Genomic DNA, 27,544 nt, shown 5'->3' with positions numbered 1-27,544 from the left:
TACATTTTCAGTTTTTGCAAAGTGTTGATGATACAGTTATACAACTACATTCTATCAGCTGAATCAGAATTGGCTTTATTTCATGTCTTGCCAGCAAACAGAAATGAGATTCAAATATACAGGCTCTGAGGGCATGATATTAATAATCCAAGTGCTGGTGTCTCAAGCCAAGGTGTTGAGTCTTAGGCTTTGCCCAAATATGAATGCAAACATATGTTTAATATAATTTTTAATGTAGACTTAGGGTAAACACATTTCTGGCAATGTCTTTGAGACACACTTTTATTCTTAGTCTGCCCTTATTGTACAGATTTAATAATATATTTTTTTAAGTTCCCCATATATATAAAGCTGGTTTTTTACAGCTCTCACAGAAAAGTCTGAGAGCTGGAGTTATATTTTGCATATTGGGCTATAGATGAATAACTGTGCATTAGTAACAGCTGCCTTTGACGTACATGTGAACTGATCTAAATCCAAGAAATCCCTAATTGTACTCTGTAGACCAACATTTCAGTGTTCTTTTTTTCTGTGCTAAAGCATATGAAGATTTTCAGAACTCGAGACCTGAAAACCCTCACACTGATCAGTTACACATGGCGTTGCTATCAGTCCCAGCCTAAGGAGAGGCAGGGAAGATGAAGCAGTGAGTTGAAGGCAAAAGACAGAGAAAGGTCGTGGAGGCAGGGGAGGAATCTGAGGTATGGCTTCTGGAGAAGTGCCTGGAAATAGCCACCATTTTGGCATCACGTGATTCAAGGTAGTGGCAAATGTCCCAGGCAATATATTTTTGTTAAAGGAGACGCCAGGAAATCCCTCTGTCCTGGTCCCAGCCAAGCCCTGACCTGTGGATGGACACTGTCTGTCATGGGGGCTCCTCCCACCTCCTTACACATTTTTAATTTTTCCTGCTGCTTTTGTCTGTATGCCAGTATTTCAGAGAGGCTGGCACTCACGAGGAAAAACACCAGAACACCTTGATTCCAACAGATACTATAGAAGAGCTCAGTAATTTGAAAGAGTCCAGTGGTCTAAGATGAAAAGGTGAAGTAGTTATGCTGATACAGCTGCGATGGGATCATACTCAATGAAATTTTTTTTATTTGAATAATTTTTTTAAAATTTAAATAAAGAAAAATTTAAATAAAATGGGAAGCAGAGCAGAAAAATTCTTGATTGATTTCATAATAAAAAAGCTGTGGATAGAAATCCCACAGTGATTACATTGTGCAGGTTCTCACATTCTGTTTTTTAAAATGTCTGATTTACTGCTGCAGAACTTTGAATTCCCCATTTCTTGTTTGCACAGTATTAGAACAGAGTTGAAGTTCTCAGGCTCAGGTACTGAAGACCGTGAAAGCATCCTTCAATATTTCTTCTGGAAGGACCTTGACTCCTGAATTCAGTTCTTTTCTTAGAGGCAGATCAAAAGTATCCACAGTTTTTAGGAATTGCCATGGGAAAAAAGTTATGAAAACATGTACAGCACTTTGAATGGGAGATCCTCTGTTTTAAGAGAGCCACTAAATAATGTCCTTTGGGTTCCATTCCAGTTATGTCTAAATATTTCAGCTCCCTTGTCATTACTGAGTGATTCCATTTTAACAAATAAACTTGTTTTTTTCTCCCCAATCATTTAACAGTGTTTAGAATCCACCCACTGACTTAACATTCCCATCCCACACAGATGTTAGTTGCCCTAGTTCTCCCCTCTCCATAGTTCTCAGTAAGAATCTGGACACAGTTTAGTAACAAAAATATTATTTTTAAAATACTACGCAAGAATACAGGTTGTAGATGCAGCTTTCCAACATCAAATGCTGTGAATGGCTTAATTTCCATTCACAAGTCAAACTGTGATAATACAGGCTTAAAACAGTTCATTTTAGATTTTTCTAGGCAGGCAGTGGTATGCAGCCACTGCGTTTTCCTCTATAACAGTTCCAGATCACCCAGTTTTATGGCAAATACCTTGTCTCTACTTTTTCTGTATATGTGTACTTGTGCAGAAATGAAATCCTGCTTTGGAACTTGCGTTTGTATTTTGTGATTCATCACCACTCTGAATTACTGCCTGTAGATCTGCAGTATTTCACTGTTGATGTAGAGCCTTAAACTTGCTTGAATATTTTTACAGAGAAACAAATTATTTTCTGACTCTCTCCCATCCATCCTTGCAGTTATGGCTGTGTGCACAGCCCCCTTGGTCGTTCTTGGTGGAGGGGGGTTTGCACATGCTTAGGGTGCTCTTCACAGAGCCAAACTGAGAGGTGAACTTAGGCAGTAGTTTCCCAACATAGCCAACAGATCAAAAATAAGTATGTTACAAGTCAGCTGGATTTCTCCACAGCAGGCTCAGGGAGTTGGAAGGCTGAGAGCAGGCTCTGACTCTGCAAGGGCCATGCTGTTGCCATGTGGAGGAAGGCTAGTGCAAGGTATTCAGCTGCAGCCTTGGTGTGGGCTGTGAGCTTGGAGAGTTTGGTGTTGAATGTCTTCCAGTGATGACAGCATTAGCGGATACAGGAGAAGTGAGTGCACACTGCATACTTGCATGGCTGACAGGAACTTGGTTCTAGAGAGGTCAGACATCTGAGACAGGGAAAGGAAGAGGTGAGCCTGTCATTTGTCCTCAGAAATAGAGCCATATTTCGTGACTTGTATAATGTACTCTCCTCTCCATTATTAGTGGCTTCTGGCCATTAATAATACATTGTGTTTCAGGCTTGATGGCACAAGGGAGTTCTGGTACCAGTGAAGCATATGTTTGCCATCATGAATCTGGGAGCAGGCTGTGTCAGGCCAAATACCAGAAGATGATAATGAAATCCTGCCCACCAAAGGGGGTATTACAGGAGGAACATACTGGCAATAGGCATCTGTCCAGCAATAACATACTGTGCCTCAGTGTGCTGATGATGTAAGGATGGATAGCAGGCAAGAGCTCAACTGTCCCATGTGAAACTCCAAGAGTACAGTATGCTGAATAAAATCTGAGAGTGATTCCAAAAGAGAAAACAATTTTACATATAGGAAGATCAGAATAGGGTAATTTTTCCATATATTTTTCTACTAGTATGAGCACCAAGTCAAAATTCACAGTCTTTTCCTTCAAAAAAGCCTTCGTTTTTCCTACCTGATTACATGGGCAGCAACCCAGGAGGAGGAAATGCCTTGTGACTTCCACCAGACGACTGGCCCTTGGGGAACTGGACCCAGGCTCGAAATACCAGAGAAACGTCAGTGCGATAAAATGCACAGATATGCAGAGAGAGCCAAAAAAATGTAAAAGTCAGAAAATGCTTAAGGGATTTGCATAATTCCTGACAAACAGTACTAATTTATAGGTGGAGTCTGAATTAAATTTACAGTTTGCTAAGGATCCTTATAGACTATTGAAGCCCACTGAAACCTATCAGAAAGTGGTACACAGAGTACCTAGAGGATTTCATGCCCAGCAATGAACATGTGAATTTTCTTCAGTTACTGTGCAGTCTCATTCTGTTCAAATGCAAAAGAATGTTCCTAGAGTATAGGTGAGGAAACAGTGACTGATCCCCATGCTCCTCTCTGGCCAACTTCAATGATCCACTCATTGGCTAGATATTGGCTAGCAGTTTCCTTCCTTTGGTTGCCACATTTTGCAAGCATAGTGCAAAGGGTGACAGGGTACATATGATGTGTATTTTTGCTGTACATACGTTGAGAGCCCTAAAAATTTGTGCCACTGTGATTAATGGGAGAGACACTTTATTAACTGCCAAAGGCTTGGGAGAAAAAATATTTGTCCAAAGAAGAGAACTGAATGAGCCAACAAAATAGGGTGACTGACAGGTTTTTTTTCCCCAGAGTGCTTAGGATTGTTATGATGTCAGACCTGCATATTATTTATTGTGCGTATTCTCATCTGTTGTAGGCAGACAACTCTCTTAGTATAAATGGGAGTTGTGCAATTGCAAAGCTGAGAACATGTGTGCAGCAGCACTGGGGCACAGTGGGACCGGCTGAGGATGCAGTGTCAGTCTCTGACTGGAATGTCTTTATTTTCCTTGGCTTGTCACGGACTCATGCTGGAGGCAGAAGGAGAAGGTTGATATAAATCAGTGACTCACTCCTTTACTCTTTAGTGAAAATCCCCATGAAGTCAGTGGGAATAGGCCATCATTGTGTGAAACCCTGACTTCAGTAGTGTCCTCGTGGGTGCTCTTTGGGTCACGATATCTTTACTCAGACCGAGTAATGCCTTTGTTTTCAGACAATTAAATGAAAATAGCTGGAGTATTTGAAGAGTATCGTACTGTTTGTACTGCCATGCAGACAGAACAGGCTGGACTCATGCTTTTATTAAAGATATTGAGTTAATTTTTCCCCTACAGAGCTCAACTTCTTTCTGTTTCATTCTGTGAAGCCCTAATTCAATACTTATGGCAACATAAAGCCATATTAAGCTCCAGTATAAGAAGGCATAAATTCCATTTATTTCAGTGCACCATTTACACAGAACCATGTTTGGTCTGAGATCTCTTTTGCCTTGGAAATAATTGCAATGTAATAAATGTAGACTTACAACTCAGCTGTATAATGAAAGGAGAGACTAGGGATTATAGCAAAACAACATCTGAATTAAACACCAGGGAAAATAAGTAAAATCTGGGATGAAGCCAGTGATGGTATTATATATGCCTCAGTCAGCTTTCATTTAAGTATCTGAAAAGACTTTCCATGAATCATGGATATAAGCACTGCAATATCCCTTTAAAGATGGTATTAGAGAATACAGTTTGCATTCCCTATTTGATCTTTACCCAGGCAAAAAAGTATTGAAATAAATTGAAAATTTTTACTGGAGAAAAGCTTTTTTATTATTATTCAAAGCAAGTGGAATGACATTTCAGTGGCTGATGCCTGAGAAAATTGATCCCAATATAAATACCCATATTTGGGTATAGATTTATACTTGCAGCTTTCATTCCAAAGAAGATTCTAAGCTTTTTAGAGTGTGTCAAACAGCTGATGGGGAACAAGTGTATACTGCAAGGGCCTCAGTGTTGTGGTGCTGCTGTCCTGCTGGGAGGTGTTAGGGGGGGTTCTCGGGTTCTCATGTACAATGTGTCAGTGGGTCAGTGTGTGGTGGGATGGAGTCCACAGTCACTTTATGGAGAGTGGAAAATTCGGCTTGACTTTTCTTAAATTTGAGCTTGAGCATGACTTCATTGTGGTGTAGCTGTTGCATGCAAGTTTCTGTTTGTGTTTGCTGGTGGTTTAAAAAAAATTCTTGGCAGAAACTTCTCTACTGGTGATGGGGTTTTTTTTCGTATTTTGTTGTGCTCTGCAGGGTATAAGGAAACTTATGATTGTATGTTTCAAAGCATCAAATAATCAAATACAGTGGAGTCTTAATGTGAGCAGTGGTTTAACAGTTTGGGGTTTAAAATAATGTAAAGGTTAAAATATAGAGTGTTTGCCTCAGCTTTTTTATGTCAGTGTATACTGTAGGTGACCTCTCTAAATTCCTTCCAGTCTTTCCCCAAGCCAAAATGAGTTGCATTTTTTTCAGGCCACCCTTAAGATTTTTTGACAGACGTGAGTTTCCTGTTTAGGGTGATGTTATCTTCATGAGTTTCTGCACATGCTAAAGGCAGAACTGCTCTGGCATTATTCACTCCTGACCCTTTTTTTAAGTTTTAAAAAGTAAGTGTCCATTTGCATGTTTTCAGGCCTGTTGGTGGAGTTAACATTCATTAATGGTAGATTCCAGCTGACAGATTTAGATTCATATCTAGATGTCAGCATTCAGATTATGAGAATTCTCATATCTGGGGTTTTGAGTCAAAGCAATGCCTCACTTAGAAAGAGACTCAGAAAAGTAAGATTGGATTAAATTCCACTTCAACAGACTAAAAAACTCCAAAACATTAAAAGCCAGCCCACCAAAAAAAAAAAACCAAAAAAACCAACAAAAAAAACCCAACCACCCCAAAAAACCCACAAAAACCAAATCACAAAAAAAAAAAAAAAAAACAAAAAACCAAAATCTCAACAACAAAAAACCCCATCAAACACAAAACTCACCAAACAAAACACCCTGTCCCTCCCAGCCAGCAGTTGTTTTGGGTGTTTTCTGACTATTTAATTTTAGGATAATAGACAGATGTTGTCTTCTTTTTGAAGTCATGTGTTGCCTTTGTGAAAAAGCAATATATGTGTACAATGCATAGTGAAAGAATACAGCCTTTTGTCTAGAGAAGTGTGAACAGATAAACCTAAGAAAGTGTTGTAAAGGAAATGCTTAAGGTGGTACCTGGACACTTTCTGCATTAGCTCCACAGCCTCACCTTCTTTAAAGAGCTAATAGTTTGCAGGTAAAATCATAGGGAAATTCAAGTCTGTGATTTTGGGGCTGGAAATCCCAAAGGTTGTTACATACTTGATGGCTGATGCCTTTTCTTAATCATCTTCTTGAGAAGGGTCTGAGATGGGTTTTTGTCTGTGGAATCACGTAGAGTTGTCAGCTTGTTTTGCTTTTCCATCAGCTCTTTTACGGAGGGAGATGATTGGCTTATAGCAACATCAAAGACACCTGGGAGGGCTAAAAAATAGGTATCAGTTTTAAGTGGTTTGATTTGAATTCTAGGTAGGTTACATCCTGCATGGAGGTAAAGTGCAGTTCAATAGCTCAGTTACAGAAAATACTGTAAAATCCAAAGCTCAGGTAGGCAAGAAAATGCCTGCCAGTTTTGTTCCAGTTACCAGTAGTAATTTCTGGAAACTTTGCCTTCTTGTAATGTCCTGGGTTGACTGTATGGCGCTTTTATCCCCAATCATCTGTTCTGCTTATCCTGAATAATAAGTTTTGCACCTTTAAGACTTGTTCCAGGAGTGAAGGGGGGGAGAAGATTATACATTCTCCAACTACTTATATGGAGCGTTAATAATGTTTTATGAGAAAGAAGAATGGAGTTCAATTTGGTCTATACATTTTGACATTGCCAGAGAATGCCCAAAAATGAAAATAAGGTGAAAATAGCAAGTACTGAAATAGAATGTGCTGGCATGACCATGTATGTTGAAGACTGGATGACTTGCTACTTGCTGTCTCCAAGGATGCTGACTTCTTCCCACTGTGTTAGGTTTCCTGAGCTCCTAATAAACTGCCTGCCTGATGAGCTCCTCAGCTGTCTGGTAAATACAGTGGTACAGCCTGTCCCCCACCTTGCACACAACCTCTGGCCAACCACAACCTGCTTCATTCCCTGCCTGGGGACAATCCTAGGGGCAGCCAGCTGGTGGTGCCTGGCTGCCATTCATCAGCATCCCTGTGGATACATGGGGGCTGTGGGAGTGCTGCATTCCAGGGGTCACTGGGCAGCAGAGTTTCCTTTGACAGTTTTTAGCAAACTCTGCAATGTGGAGCCACCAGTGTAGTCCTTCTCGGCAGACTGTGCCCATGTCTGTAGGATGGTTCATTGGAAAGGATGTCTTCTGAGGTACTGTCTTCCTTATCAAATATACTTCGGAGTGAGCTGCAGCAGCACTGCTTTAGGTGCCTATCAGAAGAACAGGTAGTGGGGCAGCGTGTTTGAAATGTGCTACGTGCTCCTTTGCTTTCCTTTGCTTTTATTTGTTGTGATTTTGTCTTCACCTTTCTTTTTAAATGTCATGTTGTAAAGAATGCAGGCTTGCTTTCACATTCACCTTGTCTTTCTTGAGAAATTCTAGTGTCAGTTATCTGGATCTGAGAAAGTGTGTTCCTTGAGCTCCTCAAACATCTCTGTTTACAGATATCAATGAGTGTGAAATTGGAGCCCATAACTGTGACAGGCACGCCATATGTACAAACACAGCAGGAAGCTTCAAATGTAGCTGCAGCCCTGGCTGGATTGGAGATGGTATCAAGTGCACAGGTGAGAGTCTTATGCATTTGTATTTATTTGTAAGGTCCGACCACAATGGGGTTCTGGCAATTCTGAAAAAGGTAATACCACACCTATAAAATGAGAAGGCAAATGGTTATTGAACTTTTTAGTTTGATTTGACATGATCTATTGGAGGACAAGTTCTACAACATGGTATCTATGAAATCAGCATTATCTCATGTTTGCCTTGTGAAATGATGAGAACAGACTGTACCATGGAGAGAGATGATTTGTGCTTGAGGACAGCTGATGGGAGGCAGTGAGGGGCCTCCTGGTGCTCCCCTTGAAAACAAGGTACAGGCCTTAGTACTGAGTGCCCTGGAACTTCCTCAGTCACAGTTACCTTGTCAAACTTATTGATGGTCTGCAAATAAGCTGTTCCCCACTTTTTCTGTCAGATGGCCACACATATGTATGGGTTTTATTATGAAAAATTAGTTAAAATAGAGCTTCTGTGTGCCATGCACTATTTAAACTTTGTATTAAAGTATGGGTTTTTAACTGTTTTTTTCCCCCTTTTTTATTATTTTAAAGATCTGGATGAGTGCTCCAATGGAACTCACATGTGCAGCCCACATGCTGACTGCAAGAATACGATGGGCTCTTACCGCTGCCTGTGTAAAGAAGGTTACACTGGGGATGGTTTCACTTGTACAGGTGAGCTGTCTGAGAGAGAAAGGATGACCTCCAGTGGTACTGTGCAACCTAAGTTAGTCTATGATCCAATACACAAAAACAGCTTTTAAACATTTGAAATTTTCATTAATATGTCATCATTAATTGTCTTTTCCTTCACCTAGGTTGCTATAGCTTAAAATAAATATATATTATACACAGTCTAACTCAGTAACTTTTTCTCCCTTGATAAAATGCAATTTTTCATTTAGCTTTTCTTGTTAGTTTAAATGAGTGGCAAAATTATTAAAATAATGCTTGATTATGTAATTTGGCTAGTTAGTAAACTAGTCTATTGGCTACTCACCTTAATGTTTAAATAATAGGGCATATACATCAAAATTACTTCACCAAATTGCCAAAAAATGTTTGTCCTTTCCACAAGTGAGTGTGCGGTGTCGGTCTGCTTTATTCCATCATCCTGAGAGCTGGTTTCAGGATGCAGTGCTGGCATGTAGAATGAAGGAAGTAACTGCTTCTGAAACCTCATTTTATAAACTGTAAATGAGACTATAAAACTTTGCTAGAGAGATGTTTCCCACCCACACTTCAGTCTTCTTCTTTGAAGACCAGATTAGCTGATGTGTGCTTAGTCATGAGGAGCCCTGCTCTTGCACTGAGGATTGCAGTGTGGCTGGGGATGTTTGCTGTCTGGAGCAGAGCCATGTGACAGAGCTGGTGGGCCAGGTTTTCAGCTGGTGCAAATCAGCAGCACTCTATCAACTGCAGCAGGTTTTTAGAGCATCTTAGAATCTGGATTATCAGGTTTAAGGCTGGATTTGAGTAATTCCAAATTCTAATCAGACCTTGGAATTCTGTTTAATTCTCTCAGTATCATTTCATCTTGAATCTGATTCAGCTTCCTCAGTGGCCTTCCTAACCCAGTACTCGTAGTTAATTTCCTGTATGATGATTTCCAGGAGTCTGTAAACTACACCCTTCAGATGGAGTGCTTACAGAATTTCTGCCTTCAGTAGAACTTTTTTTCTATTTGGATACTTTATTGTTTGTGAATTCAAGAGGTATCTGGGACTCAGACTAGAGCACTCAGATGTTCTGTAAGCCCTCTGCCAAAGTGTGCAGTGTGCAGCATTTTCCCTGGTAGGTGATTTTTGATTTACCAGCCACGGACTTTTCAAAAGTCATGCTGCCAGCCAGACTCTGTTGCAATAAGGAGGTGTTTTTGTGATGTGTAACATTTCAGCTCAAGGATAAAGGGCCGTGATCTATCCAAAGGTGAGTGGAGTCCAGTTGGAAGGCTGTTTGTCTAATCAGCAGTTAACCTACTGTGGCAGCACATTTCTCTCTCTCTCAGGATTTTTCATAGAGGTGCTCAGAGAGACAGAAAGAGAAAACAATTTCTATTTCTGCTCCTTGTTTTTTCTATGTGGAATGTGTTTGCAGAATTGTTTACCTGGGGTGAGTGCTTAGTTGGATTCTGGTGAGGATTGTTTGAGCCTGATGGCCAATCCAACCCACCTGGGGCTGGACTCTCAGAGAGAGTCACGAGCTGTGTGAGTCAGAGATGATAGAACAAGTAGGTTTTGTAGTTTTAGTATTTTCCTTTATATAGTATATTACTGTATTTTAGCGTAATTATAATAAAGAAATTGTTCAGCCTGAATTGAGTCAGACATCATCTCTTCCCATTGGGTTTGCCTGCTTTTACAACAACCTACTGTTTAGTTTTGAGGAAGTTCTTTTCATGGCACTTTTTGTCATTGTTTTGATCTTTGGCATGAAGAACTGCTGATTACCATATGTTTGCTCACTGCATAGTAAACTTTTTTTTTCCAATTACTGCCTCTAGGCTTTGCTGTAATAGAAACAATAACTATAATAAAGTTCAAGTGCTCATTCTGAGTCAAATTTGACCTTGTGTCTGCCTACTCTAAGAGTCTATGCCTTTCTGATTTTCCTTTTCCTGGTTAGAAATTGTATTTGCAACATGTCAGGAGTATACAGAGCCTGTTACATGTAGTAACCTCTGCACATAACTAGACTGCAGGTTCTTCTGCACGTGTTCAGACAGAATAATTAAACTACTTGGAACACTGAATGCTTCAGCCCAGATGTTGGTGAGAAGACCATCTTCACTGCTAACTTGCAATATCCCTTCCTTTTACAGATCTTGATGAATGCTCAGAAAACTTGAATCTCTGTGAAAATGGGCAATGCCTCAATGCCCCTGGAGGGTATCGCTGTGAATGTGAAATGGGATTTTTGCCAAGTGTAGATGGGAAAGCATGTGAAGGTAATTCTTTGTAAGCTTTAAACAACACTCAACAGATTCTGCCTTAATACTATTTTATATTCCAATGTTTTACCATTATTTGCTGTTGTGGTTCTACTGAGAACTGCATGAATTTTTAATAGTATTTGCTTTTTTGCACTTCATACATTTATTATGGACCTCTAGATGTTCATCTACCTGCTGTGTATAAAGAGAACAGCTTTTCAAAGCCTTTCTTACGATATATTATTTTGGGGTCCGATTGGTGATCCAAATGGCACTGATAGCTGCTATTTCTTCTTGATCATTGATGTCTAGTTCTTCATTTTATTCAAAATAATTAAACAGAAAAAGTTGTTGCTTCACATTGGTAAGTATGAAGTTGAAAAGCAGTGATTTGGTAGCCAATATAATGCATATGCTTTGAGGGCTTCGGTGAGGTGCAGAAGCAGTGTGTGAAGCCTTGCAGAAAATCTGTATGACTACACAAAAAAAAATCCTGTATGACCATTTGTTCAGTTTCAAAAGTGATCTGTCAGTTAACAGTTTGCAACTCATTCATAAGAGCTTTGCATAGGCAAAGATTCAAAACAAATAACAAACATGTTACCAATGTGATTAAGGTCATATATTTGAACATTTGAGATCCTTGTTTGTTATAACACTGATCAGTTAAGTCAGTCAAGAAGATGCCAGCCCTATCATCTGACATAGTAATAACTCATGACAACTGGTATTTAATGGAGTTCATAAGTACATCACTTTAAAAAGGATTTTTCCCTTTGAAAAGCATTCTGTATATTTTTTAGAAATCTACTGAGTGAAATATTTGAGAGTGAGTTTTTCTTTAAATGAAACCAGTATTAGGTTTCATAATGTTTCATGAAACAATTTACTTTCAAACCTTTTAGCAGAGTTTAAATAGCTTTTTTAGAGGCTAGTTCCTGTTGCTAAAACAGACATGCCTTCATGTCTCAGATGTGTACGCTAAGTGCAGTATTTTAAGGTCCATTGTAAACATACACATTTTAATAGTATCAAATCAGTTGTTCTTTGTGCAGTGCATGTGGCATTCAGTAAATACTGGTTCAGACTCAGTGATTTGGAGAAAAGACACAAAAGAGTCTGCTTGCCAAACTTTAGATCTGTCAAGTGCAGAAACCCAAAGATGAACGTGAAATTCACCTTTGAGCTCAGAATTTTCTCTTGCTGGTGTCCAGCTTCCTGGGGATGACTGCTGATTTATAATAAACTTCATTTTATTAAGGCATGTCTTCTGCTATGTTTAATATTGCTACTTGTCAGATTAGCCCACTAATAAGCTAGGATAGTTTCTGGCATAACTTCCAGAGATATTGGAAGGAGCCTTTTTCTCAAAAAAATCATTATGGATTAGATTCCTTAGGCTCCAACATAAATCTTCCATGTTACTTTTTCTTGTCTTACATGATGTGCAGAAGGTGTTGTCTTCTAGACTCATGCTACTGAAAATGTTTGCAGTTCTTTATGTCTCAAGAAGATCAGAAAACCTCATATTTTTTGCCTCCTGTTCCTTATTTAGATATTGATGAATGCTCACTTCCTAACATCTGTGTCTACGGTACTTGTCATAACCTCCCTGGACTCTTCCGATGTGAGTGTGAGGTGGGCTACGAGTTGGACAGAAGTGGTGGCAACTGCACAGGTAAAACTTTGAACAACATGCCTTTTAATCTTCTGTCAGTGCCGTAGTCAGCTCCTTAGGAAATTCTTTTAAGAAGCTGTACAAATTAAACTGGATATAGGAAAATACAGACTTCCCTACTGTATAATACAGGATTCACCATACCTTTTTTATGCTCTTCTTTACTGTTCTTTGTCCACCTCTGATATCCCCTTAAGAAGGGGAAAAACAGATCAGAGAATCCCTCTGGCAGAGATGTATTGTGCCTTGTACAGTACTGGTAAGATATGGCCTCATCTTGTATTTTTCCCTTAATTTTTTTTTAGTACTTCATGTGAATCTTGTTCATAGATTGATTTTTTTCAGGAAAAATGATTTTTTTATTTTTGCTATGAAATGATGAATTAATCTCAGACTTCTGTTTTTCTAAAATGCCTGTTTAGTTTTTAGAGCTTTCTGGAGACCACGATCTCCTAACTAATGGATTTGTGATGGTCAGCATATGGTACCTGATGTATCAACAGTTTTGAGTGTCCTTGAATATTTGCTTACCATGTGCTGTGCTTTTCTTCCAGATGTTAATGAATGTGCAGACCCTACAACCTGCATTAGTGGCACATGTATCAACACTGCTGGTAGTTACACCTGTGAGTGCCCTCCTGATTTCGAGCTGAATCCCACCCGCGTTGGATGTGTTGGTAAGGGACCACTCCCTGTGCTGTTCACAAGAGAAATTCCACAGAGGGGCTCCAAGCTGGCTGCTTAGGAATAAAATCCCAGGTCATGGGAAAGGGTTTGATCAGGCCTTTCAAGTCCCATCTCACTGCCCCTAGCTTAGAAGCTGTAATAGGGCAGCAGGAGCATGTCCATAGCTGATGCATCATGCCAGCAGTGCCCTGCTGCCAGAACCAACCCCCTGGGGCTTGTTAGAGCTGCCCACAATTCACAGCAAGCAGGAGACAATTTTAAAGTTTGACAAACTTAAGTCCACATCCAGCTGGCCCCAAGATGGCAGGCAAATGAAGCTGTGGCATGAAGCCACCCATGCTCTTGGAGCACTGAGTGCACTTGGCTAGTGGAAATGCTCTTGTATTAGGCTCCAACTGCTTAGTAATCCTAATATTTTTTTGGTTTTGTTTGTTTAAGAGGGTGTAGGGATGCTTCTCAAATTTTAGTGTGGTTGAAATTCCGAACATTTAGTAAATGCTTTCCTGTTCGTAAACCTCAAGTAGAGGAGAAAGCAGTGGATAGCTGGAACTGGAAAGATATACAAATGTGAGGGAAAATGTGAGTGAAAATGAGAAAAAGCCTGGCTGACATGCCCTTGGACTCAATAAGTAAATTTCCTACTTTGTGAAAAGTCCAAAAAAGCCAAGGAATGGGGCACCAGCAACCTACCTGAGTGGGAGATGCTGGGTCCCCTGAGCAGCACAACCTACTTGGCTTTGGTGTCCTGCAAGAAATGGGAGCTGTCTGTAAGTGTCCCTCACCCTGAGAGGATGTGCTGTGTTTTGCTATCTCCTAAGATGTGTTTGTCCTTGTGTGCATTGTGATTAGATACACGATCTGGCAACTGTTACCTGGACATCAAAACTCGGGGAGATAACGGTGGCACCTTCTGCAGCAATGAGATTGGAGTGGGTGTCTCCAAGGCCTCCTGCTGCTGCTCCCTGGGCAAGGCCTGGGGAGTTCCCTGTGAGCACTGCCCACTGGTGAACACAAGTAAGTCTGCAGTTCCTGGCTTAAACACAGCAGTGTGTTTGGTGGGCTTTTTCCTGATTTAGCCAGATATCTGAAATACTGGTGTGCATTTATTGTGGACATGCAAGGGACTGGCTTCCACTGGTCTTCACCAAAAACTTCACTAGTCTTTCAGAAAGATTATTTAGTCAGAATGTTATTATCTCTTCTGAGAAAGTTTGCTATTGCACTGAAAAGTACTGAACTATTTATGAAATGGAATAACAAATAATGTTACAGAGTAAAATCTAACATCTCTAGCAGGTTAGTTTGTAAACTTACATTTAAATTGTCTGTAATAATCTGATCCATTTTAAAAAACAATTGTGCTGAAAATGTTTCTACTATCATATGCTCATAAATCTATTTTGCTTTCAGCTGAATATAAGGTTCTTTGCCCTGGAGGGGAAGGATTCAGACCAAACCCTATTACAGTTATATTAGAAGGTAATGTTTGCAATTTCCTACATTTACATGTCTGAAATTGTGAAACTCTGTAGGGAGGGTCTTTTTTTTTTAAATCAAAAACATTAATAAAATGTTTGTGTGTTTGTTTGAACAGATATTGATGAATGTCAAGAACTGCCTGGCCTTTGCCAAGGAGGAAAATGTATTAATACATTTGGTAGCTTCCAGTGTCAGTGTCCTTCAGGGTACTACTTGAATGAAGAGACTCGAGTGTGTGATGGTATGGAGCTTTCACTTAACTAGTCTTCTGCTTTATTCCTTAGAAATAATGCCAGATCAATATGCAGTGAATTAATCTTACCTTGAAAAGGAGCATAACCAGACTAAGCAGTGTAAAGCTATAGGATGGGAAACTTGAACAAGTTGAAATCTTGCATGAAGATTAAATCTTGACCATGCTGAAATATATGCAATTTTTAAAAATTATCATAGTTCAATCAAAACCTGAAAACCCAGCAATTTTTTTCTATAAGTTAGACATAATTTGGTAACTTGCTCTAAAAAATAGCTGTTTGGTAATGGGCAATGAATAAACAGATAAAAGAACAAACTTTCCCCATGAATCTGGTGGACTGATGTGTCCATGTATTTTTCCACTGCTTTTTTCATTCCTGCTGGTCCAGTCATCAACTGAAAATATTGGTTGTACTGCAAAACATTTTCCTTTCCGCAGCACAGTCAGAAGTATGGATCACATTATGTGCTGCTCTCAAGGTGTACTGGATATAAAATCTTAAGCAACCCATCAAGTTCTAAAATTTCCTGTTGTCCAGGTTGTCTTTGATCTTCCAGATTGTTAATAATGTTAATGTAGTGCCTATGAAGTGCAAAACACTGCAGAAATAAAAACCATTTGGGCCCTAAATTAAGGCTGAACCAAAGTGCTTCATCCACATTATGTTTATGTAGCCTGACAGGTGCTAAGTGGTGTGTCAAAGATACTCTAAAATTTTAAGGCTAGGGAAATATTTTTTAACTTTTGGGAGCTGAGGTGTTTTGGAGATGGTGTTGTGTTTGGTTTTGGTTAGATTTTTTTAAACAAAACTTTGTCTCTTGATGAAGGCAATATGACATCTTGTGTTGGGAAGGTGGCTCATTTTCCCAAGTCAGGCAATGCTCAGTCGGAACTCCACAGGGAACCACTTTGGTTATTTTCCAGATCTAAGAGTCCAGAATGGAGGAGATCCTCAAATACTATTTTTGTGCAACAGATGCAAAAGCCAAATTGCTGTTTCAGAGCTTTCCAGACATATCAGAGTTCCCATCTTTGCATCACAGCTGGGCTTTCCATGGTAACCTGTGCTGCCATCTCCATTTCTGTGTGGCTTCACTCAACCATGACCTTCCTCATAGCCCTTTCAGCTCTTCTCCACCAGTACCTTCCTACCTCACATGTTACTGAGACATTTTTGTTCTCAAAAACACAAGAAGAAAGCTTCTGTGGCCACTTACTGCCTGCTTGTTCTCTTCTAGATGTGAATGAGTGCGAGACACCTGGCATTTGTGGGCCTGGCACGTGTTACAATACTGTTGGGAACTACACCTGCATCTGCCCTCCTGATTACATGCAAGTCAATGGAGGAAACAACTGCATGGGTATGTGCTGGGGTTTCTCTAAAGCTTTTTCTTAGTGCATTGGGCCAGGGAGATCATCTTCCCTAAGGGATGCTACTGCATTGGCCTGAGGTTTTCTTGATTTTCACAGATATGAGAAGAAGTCTGTGTTATAGAAATTACTATGCTGACAATCAAACCTGTGATGGTGAGCTGCTCTTCAATATGACCAAGAAAATGTGCTGCTGTTCCTACAACATTGGACGTGCATGGAATAAGCCTTGTGAACAGTGTCCTATCCCAAGCACAGGTACATCTTTGCATTGCAAAGCTATCTGAAAGCCTTGGTAACATCATAATTACTATGAGTGAGTGTAACACCATTAGAGATGCTATGTCTTTTTCTGCTCTTTTGTGTCTAAAATGAAGGGATTGGTTGCCTTTTTGTCCTGGAGATGACCAGCCCTAGTCATGATGAATGCATATGTGGAGTGGTTTGTGCCCCTGCTGCTGGGTTGTGCCTACCTTGTGCCAGTTTCACTGTTTCAGAGACTTCATGCTCTGTATCAGTTAATCCATCTCTTTGCAAGTGCTTGTTGATCCATTGTTGAGGCACTGACCAAGACTATTGGTATTGCTCCAATAAATATGGGGTCTGGTCTGCTCTGCCTCGATTGCTGTTTGCTCTGAAGGGCCTTTGTGTAGGCCCAGGGCTTGCAGAGATGCCTTAGTGAGCCTGAGAATGATCTGTGTTGAGCAGTCAAACGTAAGATGTAGAGTGTCTCTGCTATTTGCATGAGATTAAATACATAATAAATACATAAATACATGACTCTTCCACACTGGGTAAAACTGCAGGACATCCCTCTCTGGTTTGAGGTGGTTTGCTTCTAGAGCAACTTCCTAGACACTTGATTCTTCCAACTTGTAGTTCAGGTTTTTATGAGTCAGATCTGAAATTGTATGCACACACTGTAATGCACAGGGATACGCATAAGCAGAGCAAAATAAGCATGTGATCCTAGCTGAATGAGAACCCAAGGGAACTCATGTAGAGAATCTGGGAAAGGGGCTGCCTACCTCTGTGTGCCCTGCAGGTTCTGAAAGAGTAGAAGAAGAACTTTCTAGGCCAAAGCATAAGATGAATTTTTGACAGTTGATTAATTCCAAATACTTTAATCACTGCTCTGCTTTCCTGTTGCAGATGAATTCTCCACACTCTGTGGAAGTCAAAGGCCTGGCTTCTTCATTGACATTTATACAGGATTACCAGTTGGTGAGCTATAATTTATGTTTTGAACTAAATTCCATGCTACCTCTGCCCAGGGAAGAGGGGAGGTTTGTTTTCCCGGTTTTGGTCTTTTTTTCATGTGAGGAATAACAATTAAACAGTGTAATGGAATTCAACCCTCTGTTTAATTCCAACTTAAGTGCAAACTGGCTACTCCTAGCTGGCAGCAGTGACAGTTGCTGCTTGTAATCAAGGCAGCACAGAGCTCCAAAGAAACTGTGATCAGGGCTACATGAGCAGGGCACAGATACTGGGAATGAGAGGTCTGGGAGTAAGGCCAACCAGCATTTTGTCTGGGAGGAACTGGGAGTCTTTCCTTCAAACTAAAGCAAGATTTAGTCTGACATTTCACATCAGTCCCCCTGGGTATTGGTTTGACACAAAAATCCTTTTTTCTGCTCAGCTGGAATATTTCTCACATATGTTATTGTGTGTTACATTTGAATTGTGAGTAACAAATTGCAAAACAAAAAGAGGGAGAGAGGAGGAATTTTAGGACAAGAAATTGAGTAAATCCCTTATGGGACTCCCTTTTGTTTTCATTTACACTAAAATGCAAATGAAAAGCAGATAATGTACCCTGTAACAAACAGAGATGGCCTATAGGCAGTAATCAGATGCTTTAGCATGAAGCTGTTGCTGTGGTGCAGTGTTTAGCTAGTTAGATGAAAATATTTCTAGTAAAGTGGGGAATGTAATTTTTAAAGAGGTTACAGAAATGCACAGTATTTGTTATTTACAAGGTCATTTCTTGGAAGCAAAGTTTCCCCTTCTAGCTATTAGCATTAGTCCAGATTGTTGCAGAGCCTGCTCAGCTAATTGGGCTCTTCATCAGCATCAGCGGGGAGCCCCTGGATGTTGCTAACATGCACAGGTAGAAGCTGCAGCTGCAGTGTTTGACACATGTGCAGGGGTGCTGCAGGCTGCTCTGCGTGTGCTGCCACAGCACAGAGCTGTGCAGTGCAGGAGCCAATGGAAACAGAAGGGCTGTCCCACAGAGCCCAGCAGCACAGCCAGTGCATGCAGCCTGTGCTGGAACTGATGCACACACAGCTTCTCACAGCTGTGCAAATCACAGCTCTCCCTGCTGCTTTGGGATCCAGGCTGGGGCACTCAGCCTGCTGCTCTGCACAGGGGTTACTCGTGTCCCATACACCTGCAGGCACAGGATCAAGGGAGAGCCCTCTGCAGGGGCAGTGCTCTTGTACCCTCTAATATTTGCCTGCAGTCCAATCATCTTCCTCTGTTTGGATAAAAATTCTATACAGTTACTCCAGAAACATATATAGTTCTGTTTTTAATCATCCTGTATATGAGAGGACTCAAAACTACAGAATCTAATGTAGAAAATTAGGGGTTGGATCCAGCAGCAAAACAAAACAAACCAAAAACCAAAACAAACAAAACCACATTATCTGATGGAAACTCCTATCAGCTGATATATTCTATGACTGTGTACCTCAGTGCATATGTCAATGTTTACTGAAGGCAGAGGCTTTGGAGGAGTCTCTGAACACTCCCATGTCAGAATATTAAGATGTGTAAGGACCCAATAGGAAAGACATATAGTTGTAATAGCAGCTGGGCTTTTTCTGCCAAAATCAGTTACTTTAGTGGGTTGTATGTAAAGCATTGGCAAGCCCTGGCTGCCTGGCTTAATCAATGTAATTAATAGCATGTTGGCAGCACTTCAGATGTTACATTGGCACTTTCAAACTGTTACATAAGACCCTGAAAGTATTTTCAGATTAACTAGGGTAAAACAGTGCAAAACGAATTCTGACGAGTGTTTGCATTCAGTCATGCTCTCCTGTATTAAACCAAAGACAGTTCCACTGTCTCTGTGTTTGGCTCTTCCCAACAACCCCACTGTGGCACTTGGGAAGGTGATGAGGTTCATCAGGGCTGTGGGTGGGAGACATGATGTATCTTCCTCTGCTTCCTCTGTAGCAGAATATACTTTCAGTACAAAAAAGAGTAAGAACCTGAGAAAACAGGAAATACCTAAATTTCCACAGTTTGGAGTAACTCGCTCACTGTTCAGTTGGGAACATTCTGATCATTCTGATGCTTGCATTATATGTTTGATAATTATCTTAAAGGGAAAATGCATAAGGACATACTCTGTAGCAGAAGATTCCATGGAGTTCTCAGTACAAGTATTTAAAAAAAAAATTATTCTTGCAGATATTGATGAATGCAGAGAGATTCCTGGAGTGTGTGAAAATGGGATCTGTATAAACATGGTTGGCAGCTTCCGATGCGAGTGTCCTGTGGGCTTCTTCTACAATGACAAGCTCCTGATCTGTGAAGGTAGAGTGCTCCTCTCATCCAGAGGAATGGTGTTTCAACAGCTGGCAACTCAGACACTGCCAAATCAGAGCCTTGAAGGCATCCTTCAGGAGGAGAAAATACTGCTGTCAGTGTAATAAGTCTGTGTTAATTCAGACATTTTGAATTATTTTGCATAGAAAATACCACATTTTCTGTCAGACATCTAAGGCCTTGAAGGCACATGAGTCAGCAGTCCTGGGAAGTAGGTTTGTTTTTTTTTCACATTTGATAGTAAAGCCAAGAACAAAATACCATCATGAGTCAGATCATGCGCACAATTTTTTTTAATTCCAAAATATTTTTTTTCAATGGAACAAATATTTTTGTAAAAAATAGAAACAGATGGTTGTTTATTTCTAGTTTAAACATTCCCTAACATTGTATTAGTCAGTTTAATGAAGAAACTGAAGATAGCAGATGAGTCGCTGTCATTCTCTGCTGTTTGTTATGACTGCTGACAATAGGTGCTGTAGGCAAGGCATTGAGGGCTTTAAGTAAAAGCTTCTTCTGTGTGCTACTTCTAAGTGAAAACCCATTACATTTCTGGGAAGTTCTCTTTTTGCAACACCTGAAGTAAGGAAAATTGCTCAAATTTTTTTTTTTTACTAAAGCTTAGTGATGACGTTTACATTGAAAGCTACTAATTAATACCTGTATGCAAAAAAAAAATATGATTTGAGCATCTTTCCACTGCCAGCTTATTATAAAACTCAAATTCCTCTTTGTCTTGACAGATATTGATGAATGCCAGAACGGACCAGTTTGCCAGCAAAACGCAGAGTGTGTGAACACAGCTGGGAGCTACCGCTGCGACTGCAAACCTGGCTACAGGTTCACGTCCACTGGGCGCTGCGCTGGTGAGTGCCTGGGAGGGCTCCAGGCATGAGGGGGCTTTAAGGGCTTGAAAAAACATCTCTTCTCTCCAGAAAGTTGGTATTTCAGGAGATGATCTGAGCTTCAAGAACTCTTCTCTTAAAGTCTTTTAGGGCATCCCATAAACACTGAGGTAATTCCAGGCCCATCACGTGGATGTGTAAGTGGGAGTTAGGAACCTAAGTAGGTGTTTGTCTTTCACTTTATCCCACCAAATACAAGCATTTTTCTTTAGCCCTTGTCACGTCTAGGAAGGGAAGATCATTTGATGCACTACTTTTCTGCATTTTCTGATTTTCATTATGATTTTCTATATGTGTTTTAGCAATTTATTTTCCACTTGTATTTTTACAATAATTCCCTGCTTGCTGCTGGAGCCTTTCTTGATAAGGTAGACTTATCTGCTTGCCTGTATGCAATAACTAACTTGAAAAGCTTATTGTTGAATTTCCAAACTTTGATACAGATTTAAACAGGGCCCATAACATGATTTTTAAATATTCACAGAGAGGGACTGAAGTTTTTTAATCTATTTGCTTTTTCTTACAATATCTTAGTCCAGAGAGACATTCAAGTTATCTTACTTACTTGAAGAATTCCTGAGATTTTAAAGACTGCAGTGGGACAAGCTGCTATAATTATTATATACTATATACATTTCTGAACAAAATAAGAATTACAGCGGAAGCTAGTAACATTATCATCAGGTTTTTGCTTCTCAGTACTTGAGTTTTAGGAAGTGCACTTTTCCCTGCAGTACAGTTCTTCATTGTTTCATGTGACCCTTGTGGGAAAAGGGTGTAGGGGAAATCAGAACACTACTATGAGAACTAAAACTTTGCTTTGTTAAGCTATGCAGTGGCACATGTAAATATTCAATATGTTCCTAATGTAATTGTTGTTGTTAAGGGTTCATTACAGGAGTACAGGAAGAGCAAGGGAAGGTTCTGATATGAGTTACAATTCCAAAGATGAATTGGCACAAATAGTAATACTTCCCTGTATTTTGCTCTTATTTTATATGTGGTGAAAATAAAGTTGCACAATTAGAGTAAAAATAAAAGTAGTTGATAAAGTATGTGATCCAGCAAAGGAAGGAAATTCCCAACCACTCTGCTGGGAGCACCTTGCAGTACTGGATTAGCCATGCTACTGCATGGAAAACTATCACACCCCTGTAGTTTATGTGCTATTGAGTCAAACCCAATATATCACAGCCAATAGTACTAGGAGTACTGCATTTATCTTACCTTCAAGATAGCATTCTTCTGGTGCTCTCTATTGTGGTAAACTAAATAGTTTTTCTTATAAATTAGTTTTTCACATGACTATTCATTGCCCACAAAGCACTGGGGTCATAGATTTTCTTTTGTCTTTGCTCTCCTGAGCTGAAGATCAGGTGTTCTTAAGACAGCATTGGCTTTCCTTCTGCCTCCTTCAAACTGTAATTAGCAGTGCTAATTACATCATCATCAATGGCATTGGGAGAGCTCAGTCCTCAGAGTTACTCACAGCCCCATGGGATATACAGAGGTCCTGAGGATGGGGCTGTTGGGATTGTCCATGACTGTCCCTGTGCCAAGTACAGTGCAGAAGAGAGGCAGGAAATGAATTTTAGTACATGAAGTTCTTTGCAATTAGGAGCAACTTGACTCTTGCAACAACCTGGGGATGGTTTGCTGAGAAACTGTGTCTGCTTGGCTTAGATTGCATAGAAAAGAAAATTACTGAGCACTAGAGCCTAATCAATTTTAATACAAGCTCATGGCAGCACCTCAGTTCTCATATTTTGGAACTGCAGCATAAGAAGGAATTTTTTTCAGGTCCACAAATATGGGAAGAGGTAATTTACATGCAAATAAGCCCCTTTTCTGGGATTTACTTGGTAATGTTTTTGTCATTAATACATTAAAAATACTATTTTAAGTTAGGCCATACACTGGATACTGTCTTGGTTGCTGCTAATGCATTTTTCCAGCCTTGTCCTTTAGAAGCCTGAACTTTAACTGCACCTCTTTGTTTCCAGATCGGAATGAATGCCAAGAAATTCCCAATATCTGCAGCCATGGGCAGTGTATTGACACTGTTGGAAGTTTCTACTGCATTTGTCACAATGGATTCAAAACCAATGATGACAGAACAATGTGTATAGGCAAGTATATCAAATTAAACTGAACTTAGGCTTCCATTAAAATAGTTACTAATTCTGTCCTCTCTGTAATAAGGAGTTGCATTACAATATCTGAGATTGTGAGCCATTTGCCACCAGACAAAGGTGTAAAACTGGCTATTAGAGATGATAAAAAGCTGCTTCTGAATGAAAACCATCTAAATAGAGTGAACCTTCAAAATTACATGTCCTGTCTAATGAACTGCTAATGCTTTCATTTTTGAAGAAAATATTTCATTCATCTTAGAATTTTCTGGAGCATCTTATCTCATTTATTCCTTTAGGCAAGAAATTTAATAAATTAATATTGCAATGCAGCAGTCATATATGACCTACTTGTTAATAGAGTGAATGAAGGGTAGGTTTCTTGCCAGAAAAAAACCTTTTTCAGAAGCAGTCATTTAATTGACAAGGAGATTTTGTATTTAACCCATTCACAGCTGTCAGTTGTGTTGTTGTATGAACAAATTGAGATTTCAGAATGCTTACAATTAAAGGTAGCTTACACTTACTTTGGGAAGGGTGATACAGGAGCCAAAGTAAAGTAAATTATTGTTGGACCCTGGATTATTTTTGTAGATGTTAATATCAAGTGTGTAAATGTATGTAAAATCTTCTTTTTGAGAGATATGGCAATCCTTTTCCCATCTGTTCAGTGTGTGGGCAGTGGGTTATTTCTCTCTTGTTCCTTCGTAGATATTAACGAGTGCGAGAGAGATGCCTGCGGCAACGGAACCTGCCGGAACACCATTGGCTCCTTCAACTGCCGCTGCAACCTGGGCTTCATCCTCTCCCACAACAACGACTGCATAGGTGAGGAGTGCTGAGCACAGGCACATGTTCCCGAGGCTTTCTACTTCTAATAAAAGTACCAGAAGTACTATTAAGTAACCCTATTTTGTCAGTCTCAAAAGCCTCTTTGATTATGCACGAGCCACTTGAATGTTGGCCCAACATACAGGAACATTTGAGTTCTGCTCTGACAATTTTATAATATAGTAATTTCCTCTCGCTTGCTTTTGAAATGGGATTGTGTTATCAGTTACTTTGTTGTTACAGTGGAAACAGAAATCTCACTTACCCAGTTTCCATTGTTGCTGATGATTCTGACATCTCTCAATGTTATTTGTCCTAGATGTGGATGAGTGTGCAAGTGGAAATGGAATGCTCTGCAGAAATGGTCAATGTGTGAACACCATTGGGTCCTTCCAGTGTCTCTGCAATGATGGCTATGAGGTGGCTGTGGATGGAAGGACTTGTGTTGGTGAGTGCTTTCTTTAAGGGCTGAAAAAAATACAGCAAACCTTGAGCAGATATGCTTAGTGGAACAGTAGGGTTGGAGAGAACTGTCACACTGCCATCATTGTACCTAGTAGAAGGAAACAATGACAAGAGGACAAGAGGATGACTCCCACTCCTGAAGAGTTCCACCTTCAGTTTGATGGAATCAAAATTAAAGTGGCATCAGTCAGGGATTTATTGAGATAACAGCAATTGCCTTAAATAAATTGTCTTTCTTTTCTTCTAGATATCAATGAGTGTGCACTGGAGCCTGGAAAATGCTCACCAGGCACATGCCAGAACTTGGATGGCTCATTCAGATGTATCTGTCCTCCTGGATACATTCTGCAGAATGACAAATGTGAAGGTGTGTACAGAACAATCCTTCTTTTGTCTCTTTCTTAGCTGCTCACAATTGTTACCTATCTCCTTTTCGTTTAAATGTAAGTAATGTTTAGTCTTTTGTGGCAGTGTACAGATCTGAACTGTAGCCACTAATAAGTCTCTCACTTCCTAGAAAAGGTCTCACCAACATTTGTTTAAACCAGAACTACTTGCTCTGAACCCTAGAAAAATGTAATCCCAAGCTATTTCCTTGGTGGTGCATTGCTGAAGTTTGCCCACTGCCTGAGGATTTGAAAACTTAACTGTGGATTATTTTGCACTTGGGCTACTGCTTCCTCTCTCTGTTTTTTTTTTTTTTTTTTTTTTTTGGCTTTTTTGTTTGTCAAATATGATGGATATCAGTGATGATGTAAAATTGCCCTTTATGCAGTACAGCTGCCAGTGTAAATATTATTATTTTTCATCTCTTTAATTACTTTTCTTACAGACATTGATGAGTGTGTGGAACAGCCAGAAATTTGTGCCCTGGGCACATGTAGCAACACTCCAGGCAGCTTCAAATGTCTGTGTCCAGAAGGCTTTGTATTGTCTTCCACAGGAAGGCGATGCCAAGGTAAGTTCATTCCTATTTTCTGGCATTTCAAAATTTGTTTGCTGTTTCATAAAAGCCTTTTTAGAGAGCTGTTTCTAATACAGCAAGAAAGCTCTGGACTCAAACAGTGTTTTTCATAGGGAAAACATGATAATTCTGTAGCTGGGGCCAGGTTCTGTCTTGCCCTAACATCTGTTTTTCATTAAACAGAGCACTGCAATAAAAGGGGTGAAGTTAATGTTAAATGCACCATGTTAAGCAAAGAAATGATGTTGTCCTGAAATCTTTTCTTGCACCCTTGGAAGAAATGTTGTCGCTACCTGGATTCTTTGTAGACAGCAACATGACACAGAGATGGAGCATGAGACTCAAGGAAGCATTTCCAGTTTTAAGGCTCTCCTTAGCACTTTACATATTCACCATAACACTTGTTATCTGATGATCCTCTCTGCAAACGTGGGTGGAAAAAAAGAGTGTTGGAAAAAATTTGCAAACAATGTTGTGTGGACAATAAGTACCCATCTGTTTAGGGAAATCTGAAGTGTCATTTGGCTTCCAGATTACTGCATACACAGTTCAGAGCCTAAACTGGGGCACTAACATATGAGATGCTCAAAGCTGAATATGTAGTAACTAAAAGCCACAGGTTAGTTTATTTTGTGTATAAAGAACCAGAACAGAAAATTAGGGAGTGAGTTACTTTAAAGGCTTTGGAAATGATTAAATAGATACAACATTAAATATCTTATACACTGCACAGTGGGAACCACTGATGAGTAAGACCTATATAAGGACCTCTGTAGTTTTGCTTGGCACAGAGCAGTGATGCTTGTTGACACCATAGCGAGTTCTTCCCTTCACAGTGGGCTAAATGAAATTGTGGTTTTGGTAAAAATGAATCCAACCTGCAGTAAACATTCATCCAAGTCTTCAAACCACCGTGCAGTTTGGCACAGTTACTTCACTCAACATCAAGAAAGCATGTTTTAGCTGTGTTTATGTAGCTTATATAAATGAAGTTTCTTCAGTCTGAGGGTTTTCTTTTCTTCAGGTAAGAAGAAAAAAAATCGCAACCTACCAAGAAACAAAATCCTAAAAAAGAATGCAGCCCAATCTTCTACTTTTTTAACATAGGCCATTGTTTCACACAATGTCAGAGGAAAGTGCTCACTTGTGTATGCATTTCAAAAGGGCTTCTCTCTATGCCCTAGAGGACTGTTCTTTTTTCAAATATCTCAGGCCAAGCAAAGTTTTCTTTAAAACTTCCCATTACCTAGGACTTTGTTAAAACCTGGACATTGCCCAGCATTGATGCTGCAGCCGGAAGACTGGATGAGCAGCTGCTTCCAGAACTGCCCTGCTGCTGTCTGCCTGCCAGCACAGAGAGCTGCCAGCTCCCTGCCTGCTGGATGCTTGTGGTCTGTGATCTCAGTTCTGTCCAGCATCCTGGTTACCCAGCTTCAGGGGACAAAATGTGGTGCCACAGGGAGAGTTTGCTTTGTTTGTGTATACCTCCGGAAGAGTGAGGAAGGAAAGGGCTGTTGAAAATTGCCTCTCATTTTAGCACTACACAATATTGTCATTGCAAGTTGATGAAAATCTCTTGACTTGAGTGATTCTTACCAGTAATAAAGTCATGAGGCAATATTCCTTTTTTTCAAAGAGGAATGAGGATAAGAGAGGACAGTACAACCCTTCCATTTCTGCTGGACCAAAGAGAAAACCCTTGCTTTTCCATGACTGAAGTAGTAAACTGTTCCATAGCTTTTCTTTACTGAGGTAGGGAGCTTCCCTCCTTATTCAAATCTTCCACAGTCAGAGACAATGATAGTCCCTATTAACAGAGCTAGATGGAAGTTGGGTGTTTTGGTGGTGTGCATCCTGTAATTTTGCAGTCAACACCTCTAAGTGAAAATTGTGCCGAGGTTATTCTTAACTGCTCATAACAATTCTTTTCTCTATGCAGATCTGAGAGTGAGCTACTGCTTTACCAAGTTTGAAGATGGGAAGTGTTCTGTGCCGAAGTCCCGAAACCACTCCAAACAAGAGTGTTGCTGTGCCTTAAAAGGGCAGGGATGGGGAGATCCCTGTGAGCTCTGCCCAGAGGAAGCAGATGGTGGGTTACTGACTAGCTTATCGTACTGCCTCTCTGAGTAGAAAGGAGATTGGGATTCTTATTAGAAGGAATTTTGAAAAAATAGTTTTCTAAAAGTGCTTAACCCTAGTGTTATAGGTCTCTGTAAAGTAGATGCCATTGCAGTCTTAAAAACTACATCCCTTGGATAGTCAGATATCAAGCATATTCCTTCTTTGCTTATAGATTTGTTACAGTGTTTAGCTGCTGGGTATTTTGCTATGGAGATATCACATACAGAAAGCAGCAAGTAGGTCTTTAATAGGCTCTGAGTAGCA

The 27,544-nt window shown here is 40.0% G+C and overlaps 1 protein-coding gene across 1 annotated transcript in view; it reads left to right on the top strand.

Moving 5' to 3' along the window:
• The window catches only part of FBN1 (fibrillin 1), a 144,529-nt gene that overhangs the window by 99,090 nt on the left and 17,895 nt on the right, over window positions 1-27,544 (top strand). Inside the window, exons 33-51 of the mRNA XM_077785902.2 lie at window positions 7,779-7,901; window positions 8,448-8,570; window positions 10,717-10,842; window positions 12,383-12,505; window positions 13,060-13,182; window positions 14,042-14,206; window positions 14,603-14,671; window positions 14,787-14,912; window positions 16,166-16,288; window positions 16,398-16,556; window positions 17,451-17,522; window positions 19,725-19,850; window positions 20,606-20,728; window positions 22,771-22,896; window positions 23,611-23,727; window positions 24,050-24,178; window positions 24,443-24,562; window positions 25,028-25,153; window positions 27,099-27,248. Coding sequence (XP_077642028.1) covers window positions 7,779-7,901; window positions 8,448-8,570; window positions 10,717-10,842; window positions 12,383-12,505; window positions 13,060-13,182; window positions 14,042-14,206; window positions 14,603-14,671; window positions 14,787-14,912; window positions 16,166-16,288; window positions 16,398-16,556; window positions 17,451-17,522; window positions 19,725-19,850; window positions 20,606-20,728; window positions 22,771-22,896; window positions 23,611-23,727; window positions 24,050-24,178; window positions 24,443-24,562; window positions 25,028-25,153; window positions 27,099-27,248 — 2,349 coding nt within the window. The remainder of the gene's footprint in view (window positions 1-7,778; window positions 7,902-8,447; window positions 8,571-10,716; window positions 10,843-12,382; window positions 12,506-13,059; window positions 13,183-14,041; window positions 14,207-14,602; window positions 14,672-14,786; window positions 14,913-16,165; window positions 16,289-16,397; window positions 16,557-17,450; window positions 17,523-19,724; window positions 19,851-20,605; window positions 20,729-22,770; window positions 22,897-23,610; window positions 23,728-24,049; window positions 24,179-24,442; window positions 24,563-25,027; window positions 25,154-27,098; window positions 27,249-27,544) is intronic.

The sequence above is a fragment of the Lonchura striata genome, chromosome 10 (assembly GCF_050655825.1).
Source record: "Lonchura striata isolate lonStrDom1 chromosome 10, ASM5065582v1, whole genome shotgun sequence".
Classification (NCBI taxonomy): Eukaryota; Metazoa; Chordata; class Aves; order Passeriformes; family Estrildidae; genus Lonchura; species Lonchura striata.
The sequence above is the reverse complement of the archived record's forward strand: the minus strand, read 5'-3'. Positions and strand labels throughout refer to the sequence as shown.